The sequence below is a fragment of the Ahaetulla prasina genome, chromosome 10 (genome assembly GCF_028640845.1).
Source record: "Ahaetulla prasina isolate Xishuangbanna chromosome 10, ASM2864084v1, whole genome shotgun sequence".
Taxonomy (NCBI): domain Eukaryota; kingdom Metazoa; phylum Chordata; class Lepidosauria; order Squamata; family Colubridae; genus Ahaetulla; species Ahaetulla prasina.
Window position 1 is genome coordinate 34,141,067 of NC_080548.1, and position 27,906 is coordinate 34,168,972.

The 27,906-nt window shown below is 49.3% G+C and overlaps 2 protein-coding genes across 4 annotated transcripts; one reads left to right on the forward strand and one right to left on the reverse strand.

Annotated features, from left to right (window-relative positions):
• Positions 1-287: 287 nt before the first annotated feature.
• Positions 288-21,218, reverse strand: ZC3H4 (zinc finger CCCH-type containing 4). Its single transcript, XM_058195161.1, has 14 exons — positions 21,031-21,218; positions 10,837-11,053; positions 10,391-10,501; positions 9,881-10,097; positions 9,011-9,153; positions 8,831-8,927; positions 8,550-8,692; positions 8,019-8,132; positions 6,530-6,641; positions 6,175-6,284; positions 5,703-6,061; positions 5,186-5,466; positions 4,823-5,062; positions 288-4,062 (listed from the first exon to the last, which is right to left on the reverse strand). Exons 1-14 carry the CDS (start codon positions 21,216-21,218, stop codon positions 2,606-2,608), a joined length of 3,789 nt encoding a protein of 1,262 aa, XP_058051144.1. The 3' UTR covers positions 288-2,605.
• Positions 20,673-27,906, forward strand: SAE1 (SUMO1 activating enzyme subunit 1). 3 transcript variants are annotated; one of them, XM_058195178.1, is made up of 9 exons: positions 20,673-21,017; positions 21,918-22,029; positions 22,243-22,416; positions 22,735-22,877; positions 23,098-23,197; positions 24,573-24,678; positions 26,594-26,738; positions 27,334-27,400; positions 27,693-27,906. In XM_058195178.1, exons 1-9 carry the CDS (start codon positions 20,917-20,919, stop codon positions 27,792-27,794), a joined length of 1,050 nt encoding a protein of 349 aa, XP_058051161.1. In that variant the 5' UTR covers positions 20,673-20,916; the 3' UTR covers positions 27,795-27,906. The 3 variants fall into 3 exon arrangements, with proteins under 3 accessions (XP_058051161.1, XP_058051160.1, XP_058051162.1); XM_058195177.1 differs by lacking the exon at positions 20,673-21,017 and adding an exon at positions 21,703-21,835; XM_058195179.1 differs by lacking the exons at positions 20,673-21,017; positions 26,594-26,738; positions 27,334-27,400 and adding an exon at positions 21,703-21,835.

The following is a 27,906-nucleotide window of genomic DNA, read 5'->3' on the forward strand; positions in this document are numbered from 1 at the left end:
TGCAGCCCCGATTCTGGTCAAACATACAACACCTGGCCTCAACTGTTCTGACTCAAGCAAGGGTGCCTTCATCTTCTCAGTCAGCACTCTCTACCCCCCACTCCAAGGTTTAGGCTGCTGGTTCTTCTAGGGTCAGTTTTCTCTGACCTTTTCCCCTATCACTTCTCTTCCCTGCAAATCATTTTACTGTGGCTGCAAAGCTATAAACAGTAGCATGGCTGACTGCACCCTTCTGCCTCACAACAGGAACAGTTGAAATAATTTCATACCAAAGTAAGCTGTGTGGCAACCTTTAAAATCACTGCATCATTTAATGCCAGCAGTACAATGATCGGTCTCTCAAGTCTGGACATTGTTGGAAGACGCATGTGTGATTAAAAATAAAAGGAAACAGCCATGCAACCGAAAATTCACTGTAAAAATACCAGTACAATATATACAAATCCCTTTTCAAATAATATCTACATTTTATAGCATTTTTATAAAGCGCTGGCAAATTTCATTGATAACAAAGATTTGGGTCTAGTGAACGGATCTTGATTTACAAAAGTCAGATTGTACAAATGTCACAGAGCATCTATGTACCTAGGCAGGTTCACAAGACAGAATACTTCACAAAGAGCACATTCCTTGACAAGCTGTTCATCGTTCCAGGACCAGGACGGCTTCTCCACAGGATCCTGCCCACTCTGGACAAGTTTCAAAAGGTTCTTTGGAAATCTGCTCCAGCCCTTCTCCATCTCTGGACTCCAGTGTGTCTGCATTCAGAGTCTCTCCAGCTAAGTGGCTGGAAACTGGCAAAGTAGGAAACCGGCTTGGCTTTCCAAGAAACTAGCTTGCATTTATACCAAAAGGACATAACTTTCTCTCCCTTCCAAGTGAGTTCTACACTGTGTTACACCACCTGGGCAAAAAAAAGGGAGGTGCCTAGAAGAATAGGAATCATCAAGGCAGAGAGAGAGAGAGAAAAAAATACACTGCAAAATGTTTTGACCCCCTTACCCTTTTCAGATTAAACACTGCTAATCCTGGGCATGAACCCTGCTCCTGTCACTCCCACCCTGCAGTCTATTAACCTGCAAAGATCCTGGCCAAAGGATTTCTATCCCTTGGTTTCTAACAGAGCCACCAACTAGCAGCTCTTCTGCACGCGCTTCATGGAGAAGCTGCAATCCTATCCCACCAAAGCAGATGGGCCGCAGCCAGGGTTGCTTCTCTGCTCTGTGGGGAAGGTGGGCCTTTTCTAATGACACAGCCATGTCCCAAGCAGAAAAGGGGCGGGCCTCTTAGCCCCAATAAGCCCATTGCTGAGAGCCATAAGGTGGGAGTCTCCAAATTGCCTGCCTCAAGAGCACGCCAGTGCACACGGATGCTCATCCTTCAGGTGGTTCTCGCCAGGCCAGATCAGGGCAAAAAGTCCGTGCTTTTAACCCCAAAACAAGGCCTGGCTCTGAAAGACGCTAACCAAGAGAAGAGCAGGGGGAGAAATGAAGCAGCCTTCTGAAGACAAACAAGCCCAACTGACTTCTCTGCATTTGAGAAGAGACCATATCCATCGATTAGAAGCACTGGAAGGAAAGAAACAGGCCGGGCTTCTAGGCTCTGTTCAGCAATTCTAGAAAGACCAAATTTGCGGAACTACTCTTGGTTGTTACAAAAAAGGCCCTTCATCCACAGCAACCTCTTCCCCAACTGTCTCTCCTGGTTTTTAAGGGAACGGGTGCTGGGCCAGGGCTTTCCGGGATGCCAGAAGGCTATGGCTGCCCCTACATAGAAGATTGTGGGAACAAATGCTTCTTTGCGGGAATGACAAACTTCTCGTTTCTGAACACCGTGGCTTCTGCTTGCTTTTTAGAGGAGCGCAGGAGACATACAAGCAAATTAGTGTTATTAATAATTTAATTTCAATACTACAAACTCTGTTTTGGTAGAAGGCATCACTTCTTCAAGAGGCCACCCACCACAGGCAGAAGCAGCCTATTGTTTCCTGGCTGCATCACATCTGAATCCGGCAATCCAAGACAATGGCAGAAGGGTATTTAAAACAAAATTCAATAGTTACAAAAATAATTCATCATGGTTACTTCTCCATAATAATTTTTGCTGCGCTAGATTCTTTTTTAAAAAAGGCTATGATACACATATATTGTTACAGTTTAGAAACAAAGATATATATATTCTACAGATCAGCATGGCTGACAGCTTCACCCCTTAACAGGGCACGCTAAGAAACTGTCATCCTTCCATCCTCCATTCAACAGACAATAAATACCTGAAGAGGAGAAGCAGGGGGGATGGAGACATGGCCCAGCCACTGTGCAAAGGAGGAGGGAAGGGCTGGCAGAAGTAGCCAGGCCAGGTTTGAAGACACTGAAGGATTCCGAGGGGACCTCAGAATAGTCCGCAAGGGAACCCGGACTGACACAATACTGCCTGGGGTGGCTCAAGACCCTTGTTACTCTCCCACAAGATCGCTTGGAGATTACACTCAGCAAAGCTCAAAGGATGGAGGTACACGGTCAATGGCAATTCATGGAATTTTTAAAAAGTGAAGAACACTGCTGCTTCTTTTGGACACAAGGCTGCATGTACAAGTCTCTTAATACTACTGGCAGAACGGGGAGGCTGTCGGGTCAAACCCTTTAAAAACGTCCTTCAGAGAGCCCGCATCCTGCAGCTCCCCTTCCTGGGCAGGGCTGTTCCCTGCAAAAGGGCTGCCTGCCCCCGACTTGGCAGCCTGTTTCACCATGCCGTACACGGGTGGCACGGGGAGATTGTGGATGCCAGGCTGAGTGACAGCTGTCTCTGCAGCAGGCGCAGCGGAAGCAGGAACGGAGGAGGCTGCCTTGGGCCGTGGCCGATTGTAGCTGTTGTAGCGGTCAGTCACAGGTTCTGGGCTGGGCTTCTCGGCTTCCAGCTGGTCCAAAGCTGACCGACGCACAAACAGCGGCTCCTTCCCTCTGTTGCCACCGCCACCTTTGCTGCCTTCGGCACTTTTGGTGGCTGGGCTCCCTTCGCTAGCAGACTCGGCAGACTTGCAGCCGGGGCTCGAAGTCCTTGGGTCGTAAAGGCTGATCCCGCTCAGGACACTGCTTTGGCCAGGGCCCCTGCTCAACCCTCCTGCCGTCAGCAGCCTGGGATCATAAGGAGCTATGCTGGCTACAGCCTCTGCACCCACTCCTAGCGGGGGGCTGGCTTCAGCTTGCTTGGTGGTTCCCGAGGATCCTGGCTCGGCAGCCTTGGGCAACCGGGGGTCCGCAGGTGCTTTCCGTGTACGGGGATCGCTTGGCTTCTCACTCTGCCCAGGACTGCCTGCTGCATTGACCGTCTTTAATATCCTGGACAGCAGCTCAAAATCTGGAAGGCTGGAGCTAGGACCGGCAGAGGGTTCTGGCTGGGAGCCAGCCCGCTGTCTGGGGTCAGAGACGCTGGCATTCTGAGATCGGTTCAGACGTGGATCGAGGGTAGGCAGGGCCTGGAGAGCAGTTGGGACAGGAACGGATTCCTGCTTAGGAACAGGCAGAGGGATCAAGTCTTCGGGGCTCCACAGCACTATGCGTGCAAAACTGGGCATGAGCAGGATGACGTCTTTCTTGATGTGGCTGAACTGCTGCAACTGGCAGCGAGGGTCCCTCAGAGAGTGGTTCGGCAAGGTGTCCAGAGGGATGGTGACCGGCTTGTCCCGCAGGGCCCTTTCCCCTTCTTCCTCCTCTGGGACAGGAACAGACTTCTGGCTGACTGAAGGGCTCGAATGGAGAACTTCTGCTGCTTTGGGGGCAGAGGTGGCACCGTGCCGTGCCAATCGTGGATCGGTGGGCCCTGCATCTCCAACTCCAGAAGGCTCCAGGTTTCGAGAAAGCCTGGGGTCACGCAGAAGGCGCGGATCAGCTGGTCGACTCTTCTGAAGGCGAGGATCAGCCCTGCCTGAGGCAGAAATGGGGCTCCCAGAGGGGTCTTCGTGGGGTCTGCTGGAACTCTGCTGCCGTAGAGTCTTCAGGATGGAGCTGACGCTACTGCTGCCTCCATCATCCTCATCACTGGAATACCAGTTGCCAGGATCACCTGGTAGAGAGACAGAGAGGGCGGTGAGCCCATACTGGCTATCTCAAGAAGCAACCAAGAATAATTTCAAAGCCACATTTTAAAGAGGAACCTCGTTCATGGAAAGTCATCGACCCGGGCAAAAAGATTTCTGCACACTGAAAACAGCCGACAATGGCTCTCTTAGTTGACAGTTGCCTTTATCTCCCGACAATGCTGCTGCAACAGGAGGGGGGAGGGCACCCCACTGATGGGTCTTTCCTTATCTTAAGGGAGACCCATTTCCCGCATTTCCTCCAGCATCTCAAGTCAGTTATTTAGTGGGACCTGCTTCATTTACTTCCCTTGACCACAGCCATGAGCAGGACTGGCCCAAAGTCACCCCATTTTTCCAAGGCTGGAGATGGACCTGCAGTTTCTCAGATCCTCGTCCAGCACCTTAGCCAGCTGACCACACTATTGTCTACAGGTGCTGTTTCATAGGGATGGGGTTGGGGAGCCCTTCTCCACGAGAGTCTGACCCTACAGTTTCAGTAGGAAAATTCAAGGGCAGTTTTCTACCATCCCTGTGGTGGTTGAAGAAGCCACCATACTCAGGCAGTGTAATACGCGCACTCTGCCCTTGACCCTGCCAGAATGGTGGCTGCTCCTGGGTTATGCTGCCAGACTGCCTCCCTGAGGGCTTCCAGGCCCCACCAGCGCATTGAAGAACATGCCCAACATGGAGCAAGCTTAGCTTCCCCCTCTCAGAGCCCATCCCTCTCCCCCTCTTGGCCCTTGCCTTCCTCGTGGTCTCGGTCCTGCTTGCAGCTCTCTGCCTGCCGGCGAGCCCTCTCTTCTTCCTGCTGCTTCTGCTGGATGCGGAGGTAGAGAGCCCTCTGGGTAGAAGGCAGGAAGTCTGGGATGCTGCTGGGGGGCTTCTGCAACCGTGGGAGGCCTCCATCGCAGAAAGAATCTGGCTCCAGGGAAGGGTCGAGGAAAAGCCCTTCCCCAGGGATCTCCTCATAGCCTGGGTAGCCCTCTACCAGGAAGGGGGGGGGGGAAACAGCAGTGAGAGCACTGGAACAGAAGGCAGCCGCTCAGCCAGCCCCCTGCCCCAATGGCCCCAGGCATACAAAGCCACCTGGCCTGACCCGAGACTTGCCTGGACCAACCATGAGGCTGGGGTCCATCTCCAGACCTTCTGGGTGCAGGTAGAAGTTGTCATAGAAGTCCTGTGTTGGGGGACCGGGGGGCATCTCTTCAGGGCCAAAGGGCATCATGGGGGGTCCAGGGCCCAATGGAGGGCCAGGGTTCATCCCTGGGACCATTGGTATATCAGGACAGATGTCTGGACACAGGTCTGGAAGCATGTCGGGGGGCATCTCGGGAGGCAGCTCTGGGTGCCCAGGCCCAGGGAACCGAGGTGGGGATGGGCCAGGGTGCCTAGAAGGAAAGAGAGATGGGGTCAGGCACCTCCTAATGCCGCTGGGCCCTTTATCTCAACAAAGCATCTCACTTCGGCCAATAATAGGCCAGCCAGGCTGCCCAGGAAATCCAGGCATCTTGGATCTGCCCTCCACCAGGGCAGAGACTGGGCCACACCAACTGTGGCAGAAGGTCTCTCCTGTTTTGCTTTGGCCCTCTGCATTCCCTCTTCCAAGATGGAAGGCAACACTTACCTCACCCCCAGCTTCTCTGCTAGCTGCCCTGTCGGCCTCACAACAATCTCAAAGAGGGAAGGGATCTTCTTGTACAAGTCCTGCTGCAGCTGCTGAGGCGAGAGGGGCTCGTGGAGTGTGAGAGGGATCTGTGGTGGCCCTGGTGGAGGAAGGGGTGGGGGTGGGGGAGGGGCAGGGGGGCCTCCAGGCATGGGCCGACCATTAGGGGAGGTTGGAGCTGGGGGCCCTGGGGGCCGTGGGGGAGTGGGCAGCAATCCCACCCCAGGAGGTGGCTTGGGCAATGGGTTGATGCCCTGTTTCTTCAACTCCTCCACTTCTTTCTCATCCTCCGCTCCGGCTTCTGCGTCATCTGCCAACATCTAAGAGGCAAGGCAAGGCAAGGCAAAGGCTGGAGGTCATCTCCCACTGTGGTGAGCTGGCTGAGGCCTCCCTGCAAAGTAGGCAAATTTTGGTGCCTATTTGGTCCCTGTACCTTATCAAGGAGTTCCCGAGTTTCATCGGTGAGCGGTTCGTGTGAGAACATGCAGTCATCTCCGTTAATGCAGTTCCCAGTGGTGTGAAACAGCTTACAAGGAAAGTCCCGTGTCAGATGTTGAGGAAAACAAAAACAAAAACAAAAAACAAAAAGCCACAGGGACCCACCAGCAGCAGGAGATCCAAGATTTCACAATTGTTGCTTCTACAAAGCTCCCCGAAAATTCCCCTTTGAGAAAAATGCTGGCCTGCAGCCAGCCAGTCCTCCGAGTTAGGAGAGGCAGATCAGGGGACTGAAAACCTCCCAAAACCCTGTCCTAAAAACGCTGGACAAAAGTGACTGGAAAGGATATCATGCATGTAAGGACAATTCTCTGCCCTGGCACAGTAACCAGTAATGTAAAACTTGCAGAGTTCCCTCTTCTTTGGTAGCTCAATGTCATGGCTAAAGTTGCAGTGCTCCCCCTGGCAGGAAAAATACAAAAGGCACACCTCTTAGCCACAAACACAACAGAACATCACCAGCTGACAGGATGCAAAGCACCTCACCCTGGCTGCTGGGAGAAGGGTTGGTGGTCACAGCCACAGCAATAAGGCCAGTGCTACCCACTCCTGCCTCCTCCCTCAGTCTGCTGGGTGAGCCCGGCCCACCATTAATTCCATCCTTTCGCAACTGGGGACAAACAAGTACAACTGCAGCTTTGGGGAAAGTACCACTTTCAGGGGGGAACATACACAGAACGGGAGATAGGATAGCAAAGAAGCCAAGAGACGTTCAAGGGCATTTCAAGGGAGGCCAGATTGACCAATGACTCCAGCAGAAAGTAAAGCTTGCAGGAAAGCAGAGGATTGGGCCAGAAGACCTGAGTCTGTTGTTGTTGTTGTTGAATTAAAATGTCGCAATGAAGCCAGGGGGGAGTCCCCTGATCTGTGCAGTGAAGGAGCCCATGACAGGGGCCTTGCAGAGATTAAGGTATGTGCCTCAGTGGGACAGAGAGGAGCTACCACAGCCTGGAGCAGGCAAATGAGAATGCTGATTAAGGAAAATCAGCTCCAATGAACCACATGGCTGCTGGCCTTTTGGGCATCCTTCACTGTTTCTTTAAATATATGTAAATTATTCTTATAACTTCTGATCTGAAAGGCAGTCTTTAAATCAACCATGGGACTAAAGATTGCTGAGAAGATTCACTGCACAAAGAACTAAGTGAAAAGCGCCAAGCAGCTCCTTTTTGAACACTGGGACCACAAGAACAAATTGTGTGTGTGGGGGGGGGGGGCACATGCACATGAAAAAAGCTATTCTGACACTTCTCCCCCACCTTATGCCACAGGGAATGAGCAGGCAACACAGGAACAAAAAGCTCCGCACCAGACTCCAGACTCCTGTTCTAAGGCACCTGCAGGTAATCCTTGACTTACAACCATTTATTCAGTGACCATTTGAAGTTACAACAGCATTGAAAAAAGTGACTTCTGACCATTTTTTCCACTTACCACTGTTGCAGCGTCCCCATGGACATGTGATCAGAATTTGGTGCTTGGCAACCAGCAGCATGTCTTTATGATGGTTGCAATGTCCTGGGATCACGTGATCCACTATTACGACCTTCTGACTAGCAAAGTCAATGGGGAAGCCAGATTCACTTAACAATCGTGTGAGTAACTTAATAACTGATTTACTTAACAACTGTGGCAAGAAAGGTCATAAAATGGGGTACAATTCACTTAACAAATGTCTTACTTAGCAGCAGCAATTTGGGTTCAATGGGGACTACCGAATTGGGCAGCTGCCTCAGTGATCCTGTAGGGATCAAAGTGCCATAAATGAGCTGCACCTACCCAAGTACATCTTCCTTCCACAAAATACTTGCAGACGACCTTTCCTTTCTTATCTGACTGGTGAGATTTCTCGTGATCGTTCCGCCTGTAACTTCCACAGCTGCCACCTCCATCCTATACAGATTGCAAGAAAAATATTCACTGGACTGATTTATATGTCAATGTTAGGCAGACTCTTGTGAAAAAAACTTAAAACAATGTGTAAGGAAGAATAGTGGCAAGAATAAAAGCCAGATAAAATTAATTTGGTATCCTAAACAGTTTCTACAGTAGGTGAGACCACTGCCTTACACTTAGTCCAGGGCCATTGAGAACGAGGATCCTCAGCCTGGCCCTATTTTCTGTATTATTGGAAGTTTCTGATATGTCTGCATTGACCAGCCCAGCTGTATCCGTCCTTTCCAGTCCTAGCAGATGGAAGGTGCTTGGCCTCACCTGGGTCTCCCAGGGAGTTCACTGCCGTGCTGCCCAGAGTCAACTTCAAGCCCCAGTTAGACCCAAAGCCAGGGAGGGGCCTCCTAGGCCACTTACCCCCAGGTCATCCTCATAGTAGTCGTCCTCCTCATTGAGCGCCCCCGCTTTGCCTAGGCCTGATCTGCCACGATGACCACGTCCGCGGCTCATGCCCTTGCCTCCTCGCCCCCTGGACCCACGGCCTCGGCCACGTCCCATGCCTGTAACAAGACCACTCAAGTTGATTCTGCAGCCCAGCCACAGCCATGTCTCACCGTCTGCTTGGCAGAGGCCTTGGGCAGCCAAGGCTCCAACGGGAGGAAAGGGGGGCTCATCTTTTTCTCCCTCCGCTCACATACCTCTGCCTCTTCCTTCTTTGCTTCTGCGGTACTGGTTCAGTTCTTTGGAATAATCATCATAGTCTTCCTCCCCCATAGGCTCTTCCCCTTCGCAGAACTGCCAAGCAGACAGAGGAGAAATTAGCTAAAAGGGACGGTGGCAGGAAGCCAGGCTGAGCAAGGACAGATCTCAATGTTCACCTCCATCTCCTCATCATAAACTTCTTCCTCTTCCTCCTCAGGGTGCTCTCCCCTTCCCCTGCCTCGATTGCTCCTGCCCATGCCTCGTCCTCTCATTCCACCTCTTCCACGTCCACGGTAACCTCGGCCTCGACCACGGCCACCTGTTGACACAAACCAGAGAAGGTGCCAAACTGATCAGACTCCAGCATTTGTGTGTGTACACTAAACTATATTGGTTTTGTTTGATCTGACTGGTTTAGTGGTGTGGGAACTGAGCCAATATGGTTTGTTCAAATAATTTTACTTAGTGCTGTAAGAAAAAGCAGCAATACTCTTTAACTGGGATCACTGTTTAGGGGGAGAAGCACAAAGGCATTTGATATCTCTTCCCAGTTTTGACAACTATGTTTTATGCAATGTCGTATACCAGCCTCTACAAACCAATGGAGATAACACGTACACCTGCATGCTGTCTTTCTAAAATTCAGCTCCAAATTCAAAGAAATCCAGAAAGAAAAAGTATTAATTTGAAAACATTGCATTACCAGGAGTCAAGTGCCCTTTTGGAACTAGAGTCAACTGGGACTTGGTGTCAGCTTACATGCAACCAGGGACGGCCTCAACAGGCAGAGGTGCCCAGTTCCTCATTGCTGAAGAAAGGAAGCAGGACCAGAATGGTCTGTCTCTGTTCTTTTCGACACTCTAGAGCAGAAATCGGTAGCTGCTGGGTCATTTACAAAGGCAGCACACACTCCCCACGGACAGCTACGGACAGACAGCCACAATTTCAGGAGGGGTCTGGATTTCTGTTTTGTTTTGCCTGGCTGCCTAGTGACCAGCACCTGCCTTGCTCGCTCAGTGTCTGGGCTGAAGGAAAAGCAAGTGTACCTCGTCCCCTGTGTGTTCCCTCCTTTGCTCTCCGGTACTGGTTCAGCTCCTTTGCAAAGTCATCATACTCTTCTTTCCCCATGTCCTCCTCCTCCTCCCCCTCGTAGTCACAGTAGCCCTCGTTCTCGTATTCTTCGTAGGGAGGGTAGCTCTTGTTCTCCATTTTAGGATAACCCTTCTTTGGGCCACTGTGAGAGGATGAGTACTGCTGATGGGACTGGAGGTAAACACACAAATGGTCATGGTTGAACAAAAGAGAGAACACAAGCTGAACTGGACCCCCAAAAGAAGAAGTGGGTCTTGACCCATTTTATAAACCATTATTCTGTAAAGTATCACTTTTACACAACGAGCAGAAGCAAACACAGTTGATTTGCTGCCATTTTAAATCCAGCATGGCGAACCAAACAGCACCACCTCGACTGCTAAACTACCCGGACATCTGACAGGCTTATCTATCTCGGGGATCCCACCCTCAGGCCACCCTTATGGATGACCCCCAGCACTCACAGAGGAGTAGAGGGGGCTGTACTCTCGGTACTTCCGATGCCCCTTTTCGTTTGGGCTGAAGTCAGAATCCTCGCTGTAGTCAGAGAAATCTTCGCTGGAAGAGGCGTGGCGCTGTGAGGAAAGAGAAGTCTTTGACTCCCAACCAGGCACTCTCCCCCCGGCCCTGTTCTTTTGAGTTCTTATCCCCAAATTCTACCCAAAGCCTGGAAGATGTCCAGGTCAGCAATGATCCTCCCTTGGCGGGAATTTGGTATCCTGTCAGGCCACGTGCAGAGGAAGGGGCCTGGAAATGGCACCCTTTCCTAACCAACCAACTAGTTTGGTTTTGCGAGAGGCACAGGGAGGCAGCCTGTGCTTTATTCCCCAAGAAAGATGTCTCGATCTCCTGCTTCCAAGGGGGGAGGGAAGGCCAGTTAGCCTCTCAAGACTCATCTTGCATTACTCACTTTGTGTTTAGATTTTCTTTTCTTTTTCGATCTCCGCTTCTCCTTCTCCCTCTCTTTCCGACGCTTCCTTTTCCTCCGGTGCGTCTTTTCTTCGTCTGAGTCACTGTGGTGCTTCTCATTTTTTTCCTTCCTGCTCTTCTCATGTGCCTCTGAAGCACCATTGGGCTCCTCACCCCCGTCATCTTCCAATTCTCCTTCTTCCAACTCACCATCCTCCCTGAAAAGGTGGAGCAGCAAAATCAATGAGTGGAAGTTGCAGGAAAAAGAGCAAAGCTAGGCTTCAAAACTGAGAATTATACCAATTACAAAATATTCCTATGTTTTTTTCAAAAATCCCTCTGGGCAATTCAGTAACAAAAAAGGAAAGAAAGAGGAAAAAAGAAGCCTGTTAGCCAGAGCAGATCCCTGTAATATTTACCCGAGAATAGAAACCTACCTACAGACATAGATGGTTTATCAATTACACTATAATTTACTTATTTTGATTAGATAAGATGCAACTAATTCTGTCGATTTTGGCAAGTGATAAATCAGTGTGAGTCTGCTAGATATAAAGCAGTACAGTACAATCCAAAAACAATTGATTTTTCTACTATGCAAAACATATATCTGTGACCGAAAACACCAAATTTTCACTTAATAAATGCTTTGCTACCACAACAGAAAGTAAAATTGGCTTCATAATCAACCTTCAGTCATCAATTACCAAAGATTTAATGAAATTATTTGCTGCACACAAATGCATAACACTGAAATAGTTTTGATCTGTATCTTCCAATGTAAAATTTGTCACTAGGAAGCAACTCCATTCCAAATCCAAAATCAGAAACCTCATTCTTCTTACTGCAAAAGAAATTGCATCTTTCTTATTCCCATGACTGACACTAGAAGAAGGAAAGCCAGAAAATTTGGTGAAGTTGGTCCAAGGGACCAGAAAATAATCCTAGAACTACAAAATGATTTGCATACATTGGCAATGATTTTTTCCCCAGGCAATTGTTTAATGGTAGCGAGACTGGACCTGCATTAGTTGGGAGTAGAAAAACTGAGAAATAATTTCACTTTAGCTATCGGAAATTCCATCTTGGGGTTCTGGATGAAAACACCACTCATTTTGCAATCTGGAAGATGAACTTCCTGACCTGAAAAGTCTGGGCAATATGTACATTCATCTCACATTCACACTCCGCTGCAACAGTTTCCAACTTCTTCATTAAAGTTGTCTGGATTTTATTTCCAAAAGTTAACCTAAAATCTTCTGACATTGTCACATCAGACTCCTACTTGAGCTCATCTTTGGGAATACAGACATATAATGTGCCCTACTCTGATGTAACAAGGGATTAAAAACAGGGAGCAAACTTCACAGCCAGCAGCTTTTCATGTTCAAAAGAGGACAGCAGCACTTGCTAAGCCTTCTGTTTTGCCCCACTGTATTTCCTACAGCAGAACATCAGACTTCTCTTCTCCAAAAGCAGAACTATAAGACTGACTTTTTAAGCTCAGGTGATTTTGTGAGCTAAAACTCCAGATCTGGATGCTGTAAAATGTAGCATCATCCAATTTCTACTTTCTTTCTACCACAGAGCCTCTCTCTGAAGGCCAGGAGCCTAAAGGCCCCAAGACCGCAAGCATCTTCAAAGCAGGCGCTCTTCATCCATCGTTCACTCAGATGGTCCACAGGGTTCACTTGAGGAGGATACGGTAACACTCAATCACTGAACAACAGATTCAAGAATAGTGGGATTAGAGGAGGCTGATCACGATAGCTGTATTATGCATCCACCTTCAAATGTAAGAAAGAAGCTCCTATACATAACTGCTGGCTAGGAGAATTTAGTGCTGGATTTCCAAGGCCTTTCTTTGGTCCATAGGGTCTTACTATAATAATGATATATTAGATTTAATACTGTCAAATCAAAAGGCAGCATACAGAGTCATCCTAATAATACACAACCAAATAGCACACTGTGAAAATAAACAAAGAATTCCAACTGGCCAGCCAATCAGCCATCAATCAATCGATCAATAGGAATCACAAAACATTCAGCCTGTCTGAAAACCCAAGTTTGTTAAAGCTTTTCTAAAGGGCAGCAAAGTTGAGGCAAAACAAACCCTCTCAGGGAGTTGCAGAGCTAGGAGGGAGCCAGAGAGTCATTTCAATAACATTTTAATCTGGGGTTACTGCGTAGGTCTGCAGACCTAAAGCCACACAACTGGAAAAAAACAGATGACTTCAGCTGTACATGTGCAATTACTTACCCAGATATTATCTTATGAAGGCCAAGCCTTCCATCATACTGACAACTATCAAAATCAATTCACCCCCCCCCCACCCTTTTAGGTCTCAGAGCAGGGGGGAAAATGGTAAATGTGCCATGCCCCCATATACAGTTTTTTTTCCCCGTGACTTCTACTATTGTAGAAGGTTGTTGAGAGTGTGGTTGCATGACAGTTCCCTCAGTACCTGGATGAAACTGTCTATCTAGACCCGTTCCAGTCCGGCTTCCAGTCCGGTTACAGTACAGAGACGGCCTTGGTCGCGTTGGTAGATGATCTCTGGAGGGCTCGGGACAGGGGTTGTTCCTCTGTCCTAGTCCTATTAGATCTCTCGGCGGCTTTCAATACCATCGCCATGGTATCCTGCTGCGACGGCTCGGGGGGCTAGGAGTGGGAGGCACCGTTTATCGGTGGTTCTCCTCCTATCTCTCCGACCGGTCGCAGACGGTGTTGGCAGGGGGGCAGAGGTCGACTCCGAGGCACCTCCTATGTGGGGTGCCACAGGGGTCAGTCCTCTCGCCTCTTCTGTTCAACATCTATATGAAGCCACTGGGTGAGATCATCCGTGGCTTTGGGGTGCGATGTCATCTGTACATTGATGACACCCAGCTGTACATATCCACCCCAGGCCACCCCAACGAGGCCGTTGACGTTATGTCCCGGTGTCTGGAAGCTGTACGGGTCTGGATGGGCAGGAACAGACTTCGGCTCAATCCCTCGAAGACTGAGTGACTGTGGTTGCCAGCTTCCCGGTATAGCCAGCTTACTCCATTGCTGACTGTTGGGGGCGAGTCGTTGGCCCCCACGGAGAGGGTACGCAACTTAGGCATCCTCCTGGATGCACGGCTGTCGCTTGAAGATCATTTGACAGCTGTCGCCAGGGGGGCTTTTTATCAGGTTCGCCTGATCCACCAGTTGCGTCCCTTTCTGGACCGGGTTGCGCTGCGCACAGTCACTCATGCCCTCGTTACATCTTGTCTGGACTACTGCAATGCTCTCTACATGGGGCTCCCCTTGAAGAGCACCCGGAAGCTCCAACTGGTCCAGAATGCAGCCGCACGGGTGATAGAGGGAGCACCTCGTGGCTCCCATATAACACCTATCCTGCGCGGGCTGCACTGGCTCCCGGTGGTCTTCCGGGTGCAATTCAAGGTGTTGATTACCATCTTCAAAGCGCTCCATGGCTTAGGACCGGGCTATTTACGGGACCGCCTACTGCCACAAACAGCCTCCCACCGGCCTGTGCGCTCCCACAGGGAGGGCCTCCTTGGGGTGCTGTCGGTGAAACAATGTCGCTTGGCGACCCCCAGGGGTAGGGCCTTCTCTGTGGGGGCTCCTGCCCTCTGGAATGAGCTGTCTCCGGGGCTTTGCCAACTCCCCGACCTTCGGACTTTCCGCCGTGAACTGAAGACTCTTTTATTCCGTCGAGCTGGGCTAGCCTGATTAAGTAATTTTAAATGGGGTTTTAGTTTTTATAGTACTTAGTTTTAAATTTGGCCACTATTTATATAAATTTTTAGTTTTGTTTTTAGTGTATATTTATTATATTTTAAATTGGCTGTTAACTGCCCTGAGTCCTTCGGGAGAAGGGCGGTATACAAATGCAATTAATAAATAAAATAAAATAAATAAATATTGTGTATGTGCTTGGGGGGGATATCTCTAGTTTTAGCTTTTTATTTAAAATTTACAGCTCCTGCTCTTTTGTTGTTAGTGTTAAAATCTCATGTCCAAATTTTTTTACCCCTCTGCAGACACAATTGATCGGTATGATACCTGTCATGATTATGGCACCGGTATATAAATTTGCCGAGGTAACTATCAATCATCAATCAATAACCCTAGCCCATTTGGCAGGGAAAAAAGTATAAGACAGCTAAATTAACCCCACGTAATTGATCAGTGTATGAAATTCAGTGGTGCACAAAAAAGGAGTAAGACTGAAACTTATAAATAAAATGCAATTACTGTAATAGTTCACATTTAAACTCATTAAAAACAATGGGACATAGCTACATAAGATGATTAAGGCCCAGTTCTTTGAATGTAGTTACTCAAATTATAATTAAGTCTGGATATAAGCCAACTTCTGTTCAGTTATGGAGTTAGGAGAGCTTAGATAAATAATATTTATTTTAGTCAATTACCAGATAATTAGGGGAGCTGGACAACCCTGGACATTTATAAGGCAAATGGAAAATGGGTAGATTGGGATCATGGTGATGATGATCACCATCATCATTTATATGCCACTCAATTCCCAGTGACACATAATTCTTGACATACAATGAGGAAAAAAATGGAGAACACCTGTTGTGGACGGACAGAGCATTTGACGAGCTGTAAAGAATGCAATCACTAAAGAAGTTTATCAGCAAGCAGGTAGTATCTGCAGAAGTACCATAAGGAATGCAAAATTATAAAAAGAATGTGATCCTTCAAGAGAAATTAAAAGCAACATGAAAGGATTTTTTTAGTGTTGTCTATTGAAAATAGAAGGTGGGCCACTTGCTGGAAAAGATGAGTTGGCCCTTCAGAGAAGGCCACACTAGAAAACTGATGCCACGCAGGTCAGTATAACTTCTATTTTAAAGCTTGAATCTTGCATGTCTAAATGTGCTTCCTCCCTTCCCTCCATCTTCATATGACCTGAGGAGGAAGAGAGCTTGTCTGTTAGGTGTCCTCATGCTATATTCTTGGGCTGGGCTCAGGACCCCTTCATCTGAGTGGCAGCTCAGTGGCAGCTCTTCCTCCTGTCCCTCAAGGTCATTCCCTCTTCCTCCTCCCTTTTCAAGGGACAGGGAATAGGCAAACCCCATCCAACCCACTTGTGGATCCTTCTCTAACTCCAAACAGGCACTGTCAGTTGAGAAGACTCCTGTTCATAAACTGTTTAGATTAATTGGACCTTCACATATAAAACTGGTCTTTCATGCCTAAAACCTGCACAATCACAAAAGCCATCAGATATAGCATATGGATTTCTCAAGCATCCCTGGCAGCTGACCATCTAGCCCTTGCTACCGTATTATGCATCTAATATGAACTGCTTCACAATCATTCTGAAGCAGAATTAATTAACCACAATTTATTGACAACAGCAACTGGCAATGCAATAAATTTGTTTACAAACAATGGATTTGAGTAACATACAAAGCACAACAAACTAGGCTTTGGCTTAGCATGATGAGTGAGCCTAATCGATTTTTTAAATAAAATCTGGTGATAAACCATTTTCTTTTTAAAAGTCTAGTTTCCAGTATTCTAAAATAGGAAAGCCCCAATTTCAGAAACTAAAGAAATGCCAATACAGAAGCCAGTATCTTTTATACTACAAGCCAGCAAATTTGCAGGAAGCTACTGGTACTATCTGAATACAAGCCAAGTTAAGACATTTCTTCCTGTGATTATTGACAAGTTGGTTTTATCAATATCAAAATGAAAAAAGGAAGCAAAACTTAGATAAGATCTCTCCAGTCTTGAGGTATATTTGTGCCTCACTTCAGCTTAGCTCTTTCTCTTCACTTGTTTTGTCTCTTTGGGGCCCTTAAATTTCCCCCCAAAGAGCTTCTGAAATGCAGCTAGAACTCCATTCTCAACCTGACTTCTTCATCTCTATATTTTCTGCTGCTAAGTCCAACATGAGTCTTTTATCTCAAACTGGGAAAGGATCAAAGCAAGAAATGAACTCCAGAATTATTCATGGACCACAACAAGCAGCAAAACTGTGCACTTATGATTTCATGGCCAAAGCAGAATTAGATCAGGCGATACAATTTTACCAGGTTGAATTGTTCAGTTTTTGAAAAGAACAGAACCTCTTTCCAGGAAATGAATGTTTTAGCAAGACAGCAGAGAAAAGATGACCGGAGTCTCAAGGCTGTTAGGCCTAGTTTCTACCACACATTTTCGGATTAACGAGCAGCCTGCCTAAGCATGCCTTTTTTTCTCCCTTCCATTCCATCTTGTCTGATTCTTGGAGATTGTCAGAAAAGTATCTGCATTTTTCTGGGCAAGGTTTTACAGAAGCAGTTTGCCATTGCCTCTTTACTAGGGCTGAGAGAAATTGACTGGCCCAAGATCACCCAGCTGGCTTTGTGCCCATGGCAGGACTGGAACTCACGGTCTCACCACGAGAAATATAGGACTCGTCAAGTGCTGGGTCTTAAGACTGCAATGTCAAAGCAAAAATAATCCCAGAAGACCTCACACATATTGGCTTACAGCTGTGTGGCAAGCTACTAACTACAACTCTGAGTAAAATTGTTATTACTGAAAAGTGTACGATTCTGCCACCTCCAACTTGCCAAACGTTTTCACTCTGGCTACAGAGCAAAGCAACATAGTTGCCATGAAGCTATGGTGTTTTCACAGGGTAAGGCTGATATTAGGGGAATTGCTAGTCTTGTGGCTAGCCACCATGGGACTATATTTGCCTACCTGTGCAGAATGTTCTTCAGGTAGGCTACTACCTCACAGTCAACCTGTGTGAGCTCACAGATCACATGACTGGAGCCTGCCAGAAGCCTAGCATGGGAGTCTCCTCCCGGCTCTGGTCCAGACATTTCCCCACTCTCTTATCACTAATTCAGGCAGGTTTCACACTGGCTGCACCACATATTGCAGAATTCAGGGCAAGGATTAGTGCCTGGTTGTTGGAGGACCAATGAAGCCTTGGCAGAAGCTCAAAGGAAAAAGCGAAGGGGGAGTAAGCGAATGTGCAGGGAAGCTGTATGGTCCAGGCACCGAGAGCTGGAAAAGGATTGGAAGGACTCAACAATCACAAAGCTTGAACAGAACATAATGCAGAGCTGAAGGGGAGAACACCGAAAATGAGAAGGACAAGCAGAGAGGAGCGATGTCACTGGCACTATGATTATTATGAATATGACTGATTCTATCGTTTGAATGCAAGTGCACCAAGTGCTTTTGTGCTGGAGACAAATTCCTTGTGTCTCTAATCCCACTTGGCCAAATAAAATATCCCTATTCCTAAAAAAAGACTACAGACTAGAATCTCTATGACAGAACTTCATGCTCTGGCTTAGTTCCAATAGGAAAAACAAATGGAAGGCTCAGTAAGTTATTTCATGTTAGTACCAAAAGTACATACTTGAGGTGGTTTATTCTAGCCTTGTGCTGAAAACTAGACAGAAATAACTTTTCAAATTCTGTTTTCTTTTAAAGCTGGTTGTCTCTGCAGCCGCCTAGTGGCCCTGAAGAAGAAAGCTGTGGAAGCCCTCCCAAGCCAAGCCTCATTCACGGATCTTCTGGCAGGATTGCCCTGCCACAAAATGGAGGCGGTGCTTCTTTTTCAAAGTGCCCAGGAGGAACCAAGAAGTGCCAGCTCAAGCCAGGGGAGGCTGCTGAGCCGCACTTTCAAAGCCACCTCTGGTTATACACAGACCCCCCAAAAGCTTTGGGGCCAGCAACATTAACGGTGGGATTTCTTCTTAAAGGGAAATGAGAGCAATACAGCTACAGCACTAGAATTCCTAGCCTGCTTTGAACTGAACCACAAAACTAGGACAGACCACAGAGTTGCAGCTACACAAAAAGCAACATTCACAACCAGTAACATTTTAAGAACATTATTGTGAATGGACAGTCGATTTTTACCTGCTGTGCTAAAAGTGCACTTCACTCAATAGGTAAAAGCATACAAAAGGCTGCTTCTACCAAAAGCAGCCAAAACACAATTCTATCTAACTGCTCAGCCTGACTATATTCTGCTGATTTCCGCCAATTTGCCTCATCAATTCTATATCCCAGCAGAGCTTCAAGAGACTAACTTGATTTTGGATTTTCACTTCCATGGTGGAGCCAGGAGCGCTGTTGTCTTTGATGGAGAATTTCAAAGACAGGGTCACACACACTGACACCAGAATGGCTAATTTTGCTTTGTTTTCCTTAAAATCGAGGCCATCCCTACCTCCAAGACCAAATATGGAATACAGGTTATTTGTCCCTCTTCACAGCTCTCCACTGCAGCTGTTGCCTCCGGGAGAACTGCTGTAATTATGGAAGCCATTCAATGCCAAGCAACCTCTGGGCCTGCTGGCAAACACAACGCCCGAGTGAAGAGGCCAGAAAACTAAAGGTGCTGCGTTCCTATAGAATTCTGCTGACTCACAAGATTCACCAGTGAGCCAATTCTTCCAAGAGGGCACGTGTCAAATTCAACAGGGTTCTCTTAGAGCAGAAGACCAGTGTGAAGTCAGGAGATGCCACTTCAATACAGCAGCAGAGTGGGAATCTGTCAGCTGGCTGGGCTGACCCCTAACCCTGGAATCTCCCAATCCTGATTTTCCCCATTTTTTCTGCAAAACTATATAGGGCAAAACAAAGAAGCTTTGTAGACCATTGACCATTGTCAATAGCATATTTGGAGTGTATACCAAACTACTGGGCAGTAGTTTACAGCGTAAAACAATACATGTATTTTTGGTATGCTATTCTCTGTGTATTCCTATGTGAACTCCGAGCCCCATTTTATAACAACTATCAAGAAAAAGATTCTGACCAGCCCCAGAAGCTCTGGCCTATCTACCTAGGGCTTAGAAATATCAAGGAAGTATTTTAAGTGCTAAGAGAAAGCTCCATCAACACATACTCTTAATGATTGATTTAAAATGATAAATCTGGAGCGGCAAGATAGCAAAGCTGAAGTCAAATGGCAGTTTTTGGTCTCTCTGCCCTGCCTCGCTCTCCTGTGGACCCAAGCTTCCTATGAAATAATGGGCAAAAGTCAACTGGGTTATGGAAATTTCTAAAAGGTCGGTTGAAGAGGAAGTAAAATGGCTAAATGTTTCATATATATTATATTGAGCCTTTACAAAGATTGAAATGTGTCCTTTGAGAAAATGTGTATTTGTTGCTTCATAAAATAAAGTATGTGAGTGAAATCTACTTTGTCCCCAGCTACAAACATCGGTCAAGTTAACTACTCTTATTTTGGCCATCAGGTTTTAGCACCAGAAAGGAAATTTTATGCTTGCCAAGAATACCCGATTGACCCTACAGTGTGAATTCAATGGCAACCACATTAAAGAGGCAGAAATTACAAAGAACTATACAGGTATTGGCTTAATGGTGCATTAGTACTGTATGTTAACTTTTAAAAATGTCCAACATATTTCCTTGTTTTGTAAATTTAGGTTTTCTAGTACATGGTAGGCAAGTAAAGAGGAACAAATAAGGCAACATTATTTTAGATGAATAAAAGAGTGGTTTCCTCCCCACTCAGAAAAAAGAAAATACTGTGCCAGGGAACAGGGTTATGCCCTCGGTTTACAAGGAAACTACCAGACTGGGGGCCGGTTTCCGAGCGGACAGGGCTCGGGGCTAACCTAATGGGCAGGACCCGGCTTCCTTGATCTCGTGTGGGGAAAAGCGTGGACTGTTCACGGTGTGTGGTTAACAACGGGCCACAACAGGGGTGCTTGTACAGTACACGGCCACACTCGCCTCGGTCACGGGGGGGGGAGGGGAAGGGAAGGGGGCGAGGGAGCGTGTGGTGACTTGGGGGACTCTTGTGATTGTCGCACTTGGCGGCTGCTTACAGTTTTCCTTCGAGTTCAGCCGAACCACGGAGCGGAGGCGGACTCGGCCCACCGAGGGCTCCCGGACGCATCGCAGCGGTCGGGCTTTTTCACCCGATCAAAGCGAACGCCGCCTCCGGCGGGGTCGCCCCCGGAGAGGGACCCCTGGGTCGGCGCAGCGGGAGAGGAAACGGGCCACGGCTGCTGTTGGTGCTGCTACTTACCGCCGGCCGGGCCGGCCCTGCTCACCCCGGCGCTGATGTGGGCTCCCTCCCCGCCCGCCCCCGCGAGACCCCCGCTCCCGCCCCCCCGCGAGACCCAGAGGAGACAGAGAGAGAGAGAGAGAGAGAGAAAAGAGAGGCGGGTACTGGACCTTTCGTCCGGGCCGGGCCCGTGGAGGAGGAGGTGTTGTTGGAGCGGCCGGGCGCCAGCGCCGCCGAGGCCCGGGCTGCCGAGGGGGCCGTGCAGGAGCAGGGGGTTGGCGGCGGCGGCCGGAGAGGGGGCCGGGGGGCTGGCGTGGGGGCTGCTGGGCGGAGGCACGCTGGGGCTCTCCACCGCCATGGGGGGACCGGGCCGGGGGGGGGCGGACGCGACGGGGCACGGGGCACAGTCACTGTAAGGGCGGGCCTGGCGCCGCGCTCGGTCGCTCGCTCGCTCGCTCGTGGGCTCGCTGGCCGGCAGGCAGACAGACAGGCAGGCAGGCAGGCGGCGGCGGCGGCGGCGGCAGGGACAGCAGGCTGGCTCCGAGGCTGCACCACACAAAATGGCGTCGGCCCGCCTGAGAGGAGAGGGAGAGAGAGAGAGCGAGAGAGCGACGCCCGAGCCAGCCAGCCAGCCAGGCGCGGCGCGCGCGGCCACACCCGACCCGACCCGAGGCGGCGAGCGCGGGGGCAGGGCCGACGGCGGAAACGCCCGAACGGCGCCGGAAACTGCCGGCCGCGCTCGAGCGGCCGCACCGCCCCCCGAAGGCGGGCCGCGGCTTGGCTCCTTGGCCGGCCCCGCCCCCTCGCCGCCATTCGAAGAAGCCGGCCGGGCGCGAAGGGAGGAAGGCGGGGGAGGGGCGGCTGCGCGGGCGCCATGGTGGAGGAGAAGGGACGCCCCGGTGGCGGGATCAGCGAGGAGGAGGCGGCGCAGTACGACCGGCAGATCCGCCTCTGGGGGCTGGAGGCGCAGAAGCGGTAGCGGGGGGCCCCGGGGGGAGAGGCGGGCGGGGGTGAAGGGCCCGGGCACCCCTGACACGCGTCTCTTTTCGCCCCGCAGGCTGCGCGGCTCACGGGCGCTGGTGGCCGGGCTGCGCGGGCTGGGCGCGGAGGTGGCCAAGAACCTGGCGCTGGCCGGCGTGAAGGCGCTGACGCTGCTCGACCACCGCCAGGTGGGTCCGAAAGGCCGGGGGAGAAGCAGGGCGGGCCAAGGGCCGGGGCGCGCGTTGGGATCGGAGCTTCGGCCGCCCTCCTGGCTAGGCTGTGAAGGTGGGAGGGCAGCGCAGGCGGAGGGAGCCTGCCAGGCGCTGAGGAAAGTTGCGGTGGGAGGGGAAAGGTGCCCGGTGCCCGCTCCTCCTCCAACCCTAACCCTAAGCCTACCCTAGGTGTCCCTGGAAGACTCGCCAGGCCACTTCCTCCTCCCAGCCAGCTCCGCAGGAAAGAACAGAGCTGAGGCCTCCCTGGAGCGTGTTCAGGACCTCAATCCCATGGTTGATGTGAAGGCGGATCCAGAGGATATTGAGCAGAAACCGGAGGAATTCTTTACTCGCTTTGATGTGGTGAGTTAGGGGGAAGCTGTGCTGTTTGGCCCAGGAGGGCTCTCTCTCCCCCCCCCCTCTCTCTCTCTCTCTGCCCACTCATTCCACAAGCCTCAGTGTGGAGCGCTGGAGATGAGCAGAGGTCGGACTGCGTCCCTGGTTTGGTGAGCAAGCTATGGCTTTCTCTGAGGCTTGAGAATGTTTGGGAAGGCCCATGGAAATGATCTCCTGCTCAAGGAAAGAGAAAACAGTTATGCTGCCTTGGGCCGGGGTTAAGGTTTGCTTCTTTTGGTTAGTTGCACAGAGACAAAATCTTCCCAGGTGTCTTTCGTCTTCCAGGTCTGCCTGACATGCTGCACTCAGGAAGTCCTTCTGAAGGTGGACCAAATATGCAAGAAACACGGCATCAAGTTTTTCACTGGCGATGTCTTTGGCTATCACGGCTACATGTTTGCCAACCTGGGTGAACATGAATTTGTTGAGTGAGTATCTCTAGGCTTGGAATCTGAGGCTGACACCTGTATCTGAAGTCTGTGGGGCTGAATGAGACAACTTGTTCAATATCCCTGGGGTGGTGGTGGTGGTTATGGGTCCAAGAACTGGAAGACAAGAAGGCTGCCATTCTGTAGGTCAGTTACTGGCTGAAGTGGGTAGAAACTAATATATTAACCTCCTTGGTCTCTCCCTCATCCTGCTTTACAGAGAAAAGACAAAAGCAACCAAAGCCAGCCAGGAAGGGCAGGGCGGCTCTGATGCAAAGAAAGCCAAGCTGGATATTGCAGAGACAACCCTGGTGAAGAAGGTGAGTGAAGTCTATGTCTGTAGAGCATAGAAGATGGGAAGATAGGCCTGTGCCAGGAAATCTTGACTCGACCATTTAGCTGCTTCTTTCGGAGCCTATTTTACTTCTGTTTGTGATGTAGGAGGTTTTATACATTTCATGGCGAAGCTATAAATGGACTCCCTGCAGCTGAGAGTCCCTTCAGGCAAGCTATCCTTGTCCTGCAGATTTTCATTGTTTGCTTGGCCTCCCATGTCACAGTTATTTTTGGCCTTTCGGGGACCTGAGAAGGTCAACTAGTCTAATCCCTACATAATGCACGATCTACTAAAGCGTCTTTGACAGACCCAGCCAAGCTCATTTGAAAGCCTGCTGCAAAGGAGAACTCTCCACTTCATGGGAAAACTTGTTGCACACTGTTCGGTTCATTCCTCAGTTGGTCATGGCATGCCGTTCTAGGAAGGTTGACCTATCAACAAGGAGTGCCTTGACATCAAGGAGTGCCTGGACTTAAGGGTTGAAATGGAAAGTGCAAAAATGCACCTGAATGCATTTGTCAGTCGAGAACCATGGTTTATGCATTTGGGCTTCTGTTCCAATGTGAGCTTGGATTGACATAGAATAGCAGAGAAGAATGGGATTGCAAAGTGAATACCCCAGTTAACCTCTAAAAAATTACAGATGGCAGTTGTAGCTGTCTGTGACCCCTTCAAAAGAGTTTGAAGACATACAACCAATGAGGGGCTACTAGTCCCTGGTGGCTTCTGAAGTTTTTTTAGTTGAAGCCCCCAAATTTCTGGCATCATTTTTTTAAAAACAATATGTCATCAGACTAATAGGATTTTAGAAAACCAGTTTCTGTTTAATGGTAGAATGAAAAATATCAAGCGGGATCTCCTACTGGTTATTTGGATATCTTTATTCTACTGAATGCTTGGTGATCTTAGTGATCTTGCATTTTTGTTGTGGTTCCCAAGGAGGGAGTGCCCATACATCTGCATCTGTACCTGTACATTCCTGTTTGCTAGAAAGGGCTGGGATTCTGCTAGGAGGAGGGGCTGCCACTGCCCCATCTCTTTCGGACAGATGAGACCCTCTTGGCAACTTCCAGAATACTGCCTTCACTTTATAGCTAGCCCTTCACTAGAGCTGCCTTTAAACAGAGCAAATGATGCAGAAAGCCGAACAGGTTGTACAGTAAAGCAGAGTTACAATAAAATTAAAGTGTCAATAAAGTTATTCTAAGTGAAAATCCGTAACTCCTGGATCCTGGTGCGTCTCCTTAGTTCTACTAGCTCCCTGCAGTTTCTGGGAAGATACCTGCTGAAAGCATCCTGCAGGTTAAGTGAAGCTACTTGAATGCCTCTGTTGCCTCACTATCCTTTTCTTTCCCCAGAATGCTCATTTTTGCCTCCTAAAAGATGCCTTGACTCTCAGTTGGAGCAGTGAAGGGGCCAAAACAGCCCTGAAGCGGACTGCCCCTGATTACTTCCTGCTGCAAGGTGAGAGGTGCAGCTGAGATGGAAGCCTCTGCTAGGATCTGGCCTGGCAGTGGGACAGCAGGTTAGGAGGCGAATGTTCCTTCTGGGTTATGTGATTCCTGACCAGAGCAGACAATGGAGGAATCTCCAGCTGATGGGCATGTGGGCTTCTTGTGGTCCAAGGGAGAAGCAGATATGAGCTGAAGCAAAGTGCCCTGGGAATTGGCCCTAGAACAGGCCAGGCCATTCATAGTGTAATGGCCCCTCCCTCCACCATGGAGATGAAGATGGAGGGCGTACACATTGCAAGATGTGGGGCCTGGCTTTAGAAGCTGGGCTGCCCTGGTGGCTGGAGCCTAAAGTCTCAGGTGTGCCCAAAACTTGGTTCAGTTGGCAAGAGAAGACTGAGGTTTCTCAGATTAAATCAGTGCTTTGTATACTAAGCTCACCATGGGCATTTTGGTTTTGGAGGAGGGGCAGCAGTCACCTCTTCTCTCTTACTTGGTTTAAATGAGAAACCAAATTATGTGTCTTTTTAAAAGATTTTTTAAATCCCAACTTAATATTTATATAAGTAATTAAAACATTGAACATATCTATTAGTTCTCCATCCCCCGTTTCCCTGGAACGACAACCCGGTGAGATGGGTTGGACTGAGAGAGAATGACTGGCCCAAAGTCAAACAGCTGGCTTTCATGCTTTCATTAGCACTGATGATTTATTTATTTTATTTATTTATTTATTTATTTATTCGTACTTTTATACCTCCCTATCTCCCTAGGGACTCAGGGCGGTGTACAGCCATATAAAAAACACATAAATATACAAAGTAAAACATTCATCTAAAAAACTTATTATATAGGCCAAATATTTAAAATAGACATATAAATAATAAAACCCAATTTAAAACCAAATCTAAAATTTAGACATTTAAAATTTAAAACTCTAGTCCAGTCCTGCGCAGATAAATAGATGTGTCTTAAGCTCGCGGTGGAAGGTCCGAAGGTCAGGAAGTTGACGAAGTCCTGGGGGAAGCTCGTTCCAGAGGGTGGGAGCCCCCACAGAAAAGGCCCTTCCCCTGAGCGTCGCCAGTCAGCACTGCCTGGCCGACGGCAACCTGAGGAGTCCCTCCCTGTGAGAGCGCACGGGCCAGTGGGAGGCATTCGGTGGCAGCAGACGGTCCCGTAAGTAACCCGGCCCTATGCCATGGAGCGCTTTGAAGATCATTACCAAAACCTTGAAGCGCACCCGGAAAACCACAGGCAGCCAGTGCAGTCTGCGCAGGAGAGGTGTTACATGGGAGCCACGAGGGGCTCCCTCTATCACCCGCGCAGCTGCATTCTGAACTACCTGCATTCTGAACTACCTGGAGTCTCCGGGTGATGTTACCTAGTTTGGTCCTGAAATGTCTGCAAGAAAACAACCTAACTCAGGGCAGCAAGGATCCCTCATTTCAACCCTCTTGGTGGCTTTCATGCCTAAGGCAGAACTCGAACTGGCATCCTCCCAGTTTTCCAGCCTGGTGCCTTCATCACTAGACCAAAGTAGCTTTTCAGTCTGGTTCCTCTTTGTTCTTCATTCACAACAGTTTGCTGTGATCTGCAGGTCCTCTTTCAGGGTGGGTGGGTGTCATTGGTTGTTGTGTTTGGGGTCACCCCTTTGGGGAAGAAGAGCATCAGAAGGGGTCAGGGCAGGAAACACACTTTTGTATATATGCTGCAGATTGGCTCCATGAGCACAGAGATGGTCCAGATGAATCTTGGCACAGTGTAGTCACTGCCTTTTGACTTACTAGCAGCGGTTCTCGACAGGTCAAGGGGAGCAGAGATGGGTGCCCCAAAATAAGGGGGAGTTAGGTGTGGTGCCAGTCTTACAGGCTTTTGGGCATGCTACATGTCTTATAAAACAGGCTATTTGTGGTCTCTTCCTCTTGCAGTGCTTTTCAAATTCCGGACAGAAAAGGGGCGAGACCCTTCCCCACTGAGTTACCTGGAGGATGCAGAGGCGCTGCGCCAGATGCGCTTGGCTGTGTTGGCCTCTTTGGGTGTTGGAACTGACCTGATTGCTGACGACTTTGCCAGGCAGGGGCCTCTTTCTTCCTTTAACCAGATTAGGGGACCAGCCTTGCCGTGGGTCAACAACCCCCCTCCCCCCCCAACTTGGGTCCAAAGAGCGAAATGTGATCTTGGCAGTGAATGGACATCCTGTAGAAAAACTGGCTCAGGATGCTGTGTGCGAGCCAACAAGCAGCTGCTCGTCTCCCTTGGTGGGGCCCAGCAGTCAATGGGTAGCGGTGGTGATGCTGGCCCCAATTTCCTCTTTAGGCCTTCTGTGAAAAGGATGATGGCTGGGTAGCCCTTCATAGGGAAGAAGTGACAGGGGAAACTCCTCCTCCCTCTCTGCTCACCTTCATCAGTTCCTGCCAGCTGATCCAATGCAGAAAAGGATGTGGCCTCCCTTTGAGTAGGCCAGGAGGGGGCAGCTGTTGGGGAAGATACCCTTAGTAGAACTATCCGAACACCTCTTGTAGCTGATGTGGGCCTGCCTCATCTGCACGTCTGATGCAGGAGGAGATGAGGTGACAGTTTGTGTACTCATGAATTTATGTAGTATTCCCTGCAAGCAACAGGCTTTGTGCCCCATGCCTGACTTTTCCTTGTTTGCTGATATCAACAGCTGCTTCTCAGAAATGGCCCCGGTTTGTGCTGTGGTTGGAGGGGTGCTGAGCCAGGAGGCTGTCAAGGTATGTTCTCTCCTCCCCACCCCACCAACCTCTGGCCCTGAATTGAAGGGAGCAGAGCCTTTCCTGGGGAAAGTATCTCCTCACCCAAGGCTTTCTTTGCCTGCTGCTTCGCAAAGGCACCTCTGTTTGGGGATGGCATGGATTGAAGCACTGGTAAAGTAAACCCTTCCGCTCTGCAGAGTTTTTGTATCAAGAGGTGCAGAGGGTCTTTGTTGGAAGACAGGCAAGGGGCACAAAGGGTAGTGGGCTTCCTGCTGCCTCCAGGCCTGCCTATACTTTGTCTAATTTCTAGGCTCTCTCACAGCGGGACCCTCCCCTCAACAATTTCTTCTTCTTCAATGGCGTGAAGGGCAGTGGGGTGGTAGAGTGCCTGGCCCCCAATCTCCCCTCCTGAACTACGTGGACTTGGGAGATGGGTCTTCAGTTACGGATTCCCTTCCTGAACAGCCACCCCTCATAATGTCTCTTCCAATTTAGCCCAAATAAAAACTTATTTGGTTACCAAG

Bases quoted from the DNA above. Each gene is read 5' to 3' on its own strand.
- SAE1 (XM_058195178.1), top strand. From the start codon at position 20,917: ATGTGGGCTCCCTCCCCGCCCGCCCCCGCGAGACCCCCGCTCCCGCCC. The intron at 21,018-21,917 runs GCGGGTACTGGA...TTCGCCCCGCAG, and splicing joins GAGAGAGAGAGAAAAGAGAG to GCTGCGCGGCTCACGGGCGC. The intron at 22,030-22,242 runs GTGGGTCCGAAA...AGCCTACCCTAG, and splicing joins CGCTGCTCGACCACCGCCAG to GTGTCCCTGGAAGACTCGCC.
- ZC3H4 (XM_058195161.1), bottom strand. From the start codon at position 21,218: ATGGCGGTGGAGAGCCCCAGCGTGCCTCCGCCCAGCAGCCCCCACGCC. The intron at 11,054-21,030 runs GTCCAGTACCCG...CCACCTTTTCAG, and splicing joins GGGCCCGGCCCGGACGAAAG to GGAGGATGGTGAGTTGGAAG. The intron at 6,642-8,018 runs GTAGGTGCAGCT...TTTTCCTGCCAG, and splicing joins TGGAAGGAAGATGTACTTGG to GGGGAGCACTGCAACTTTAG.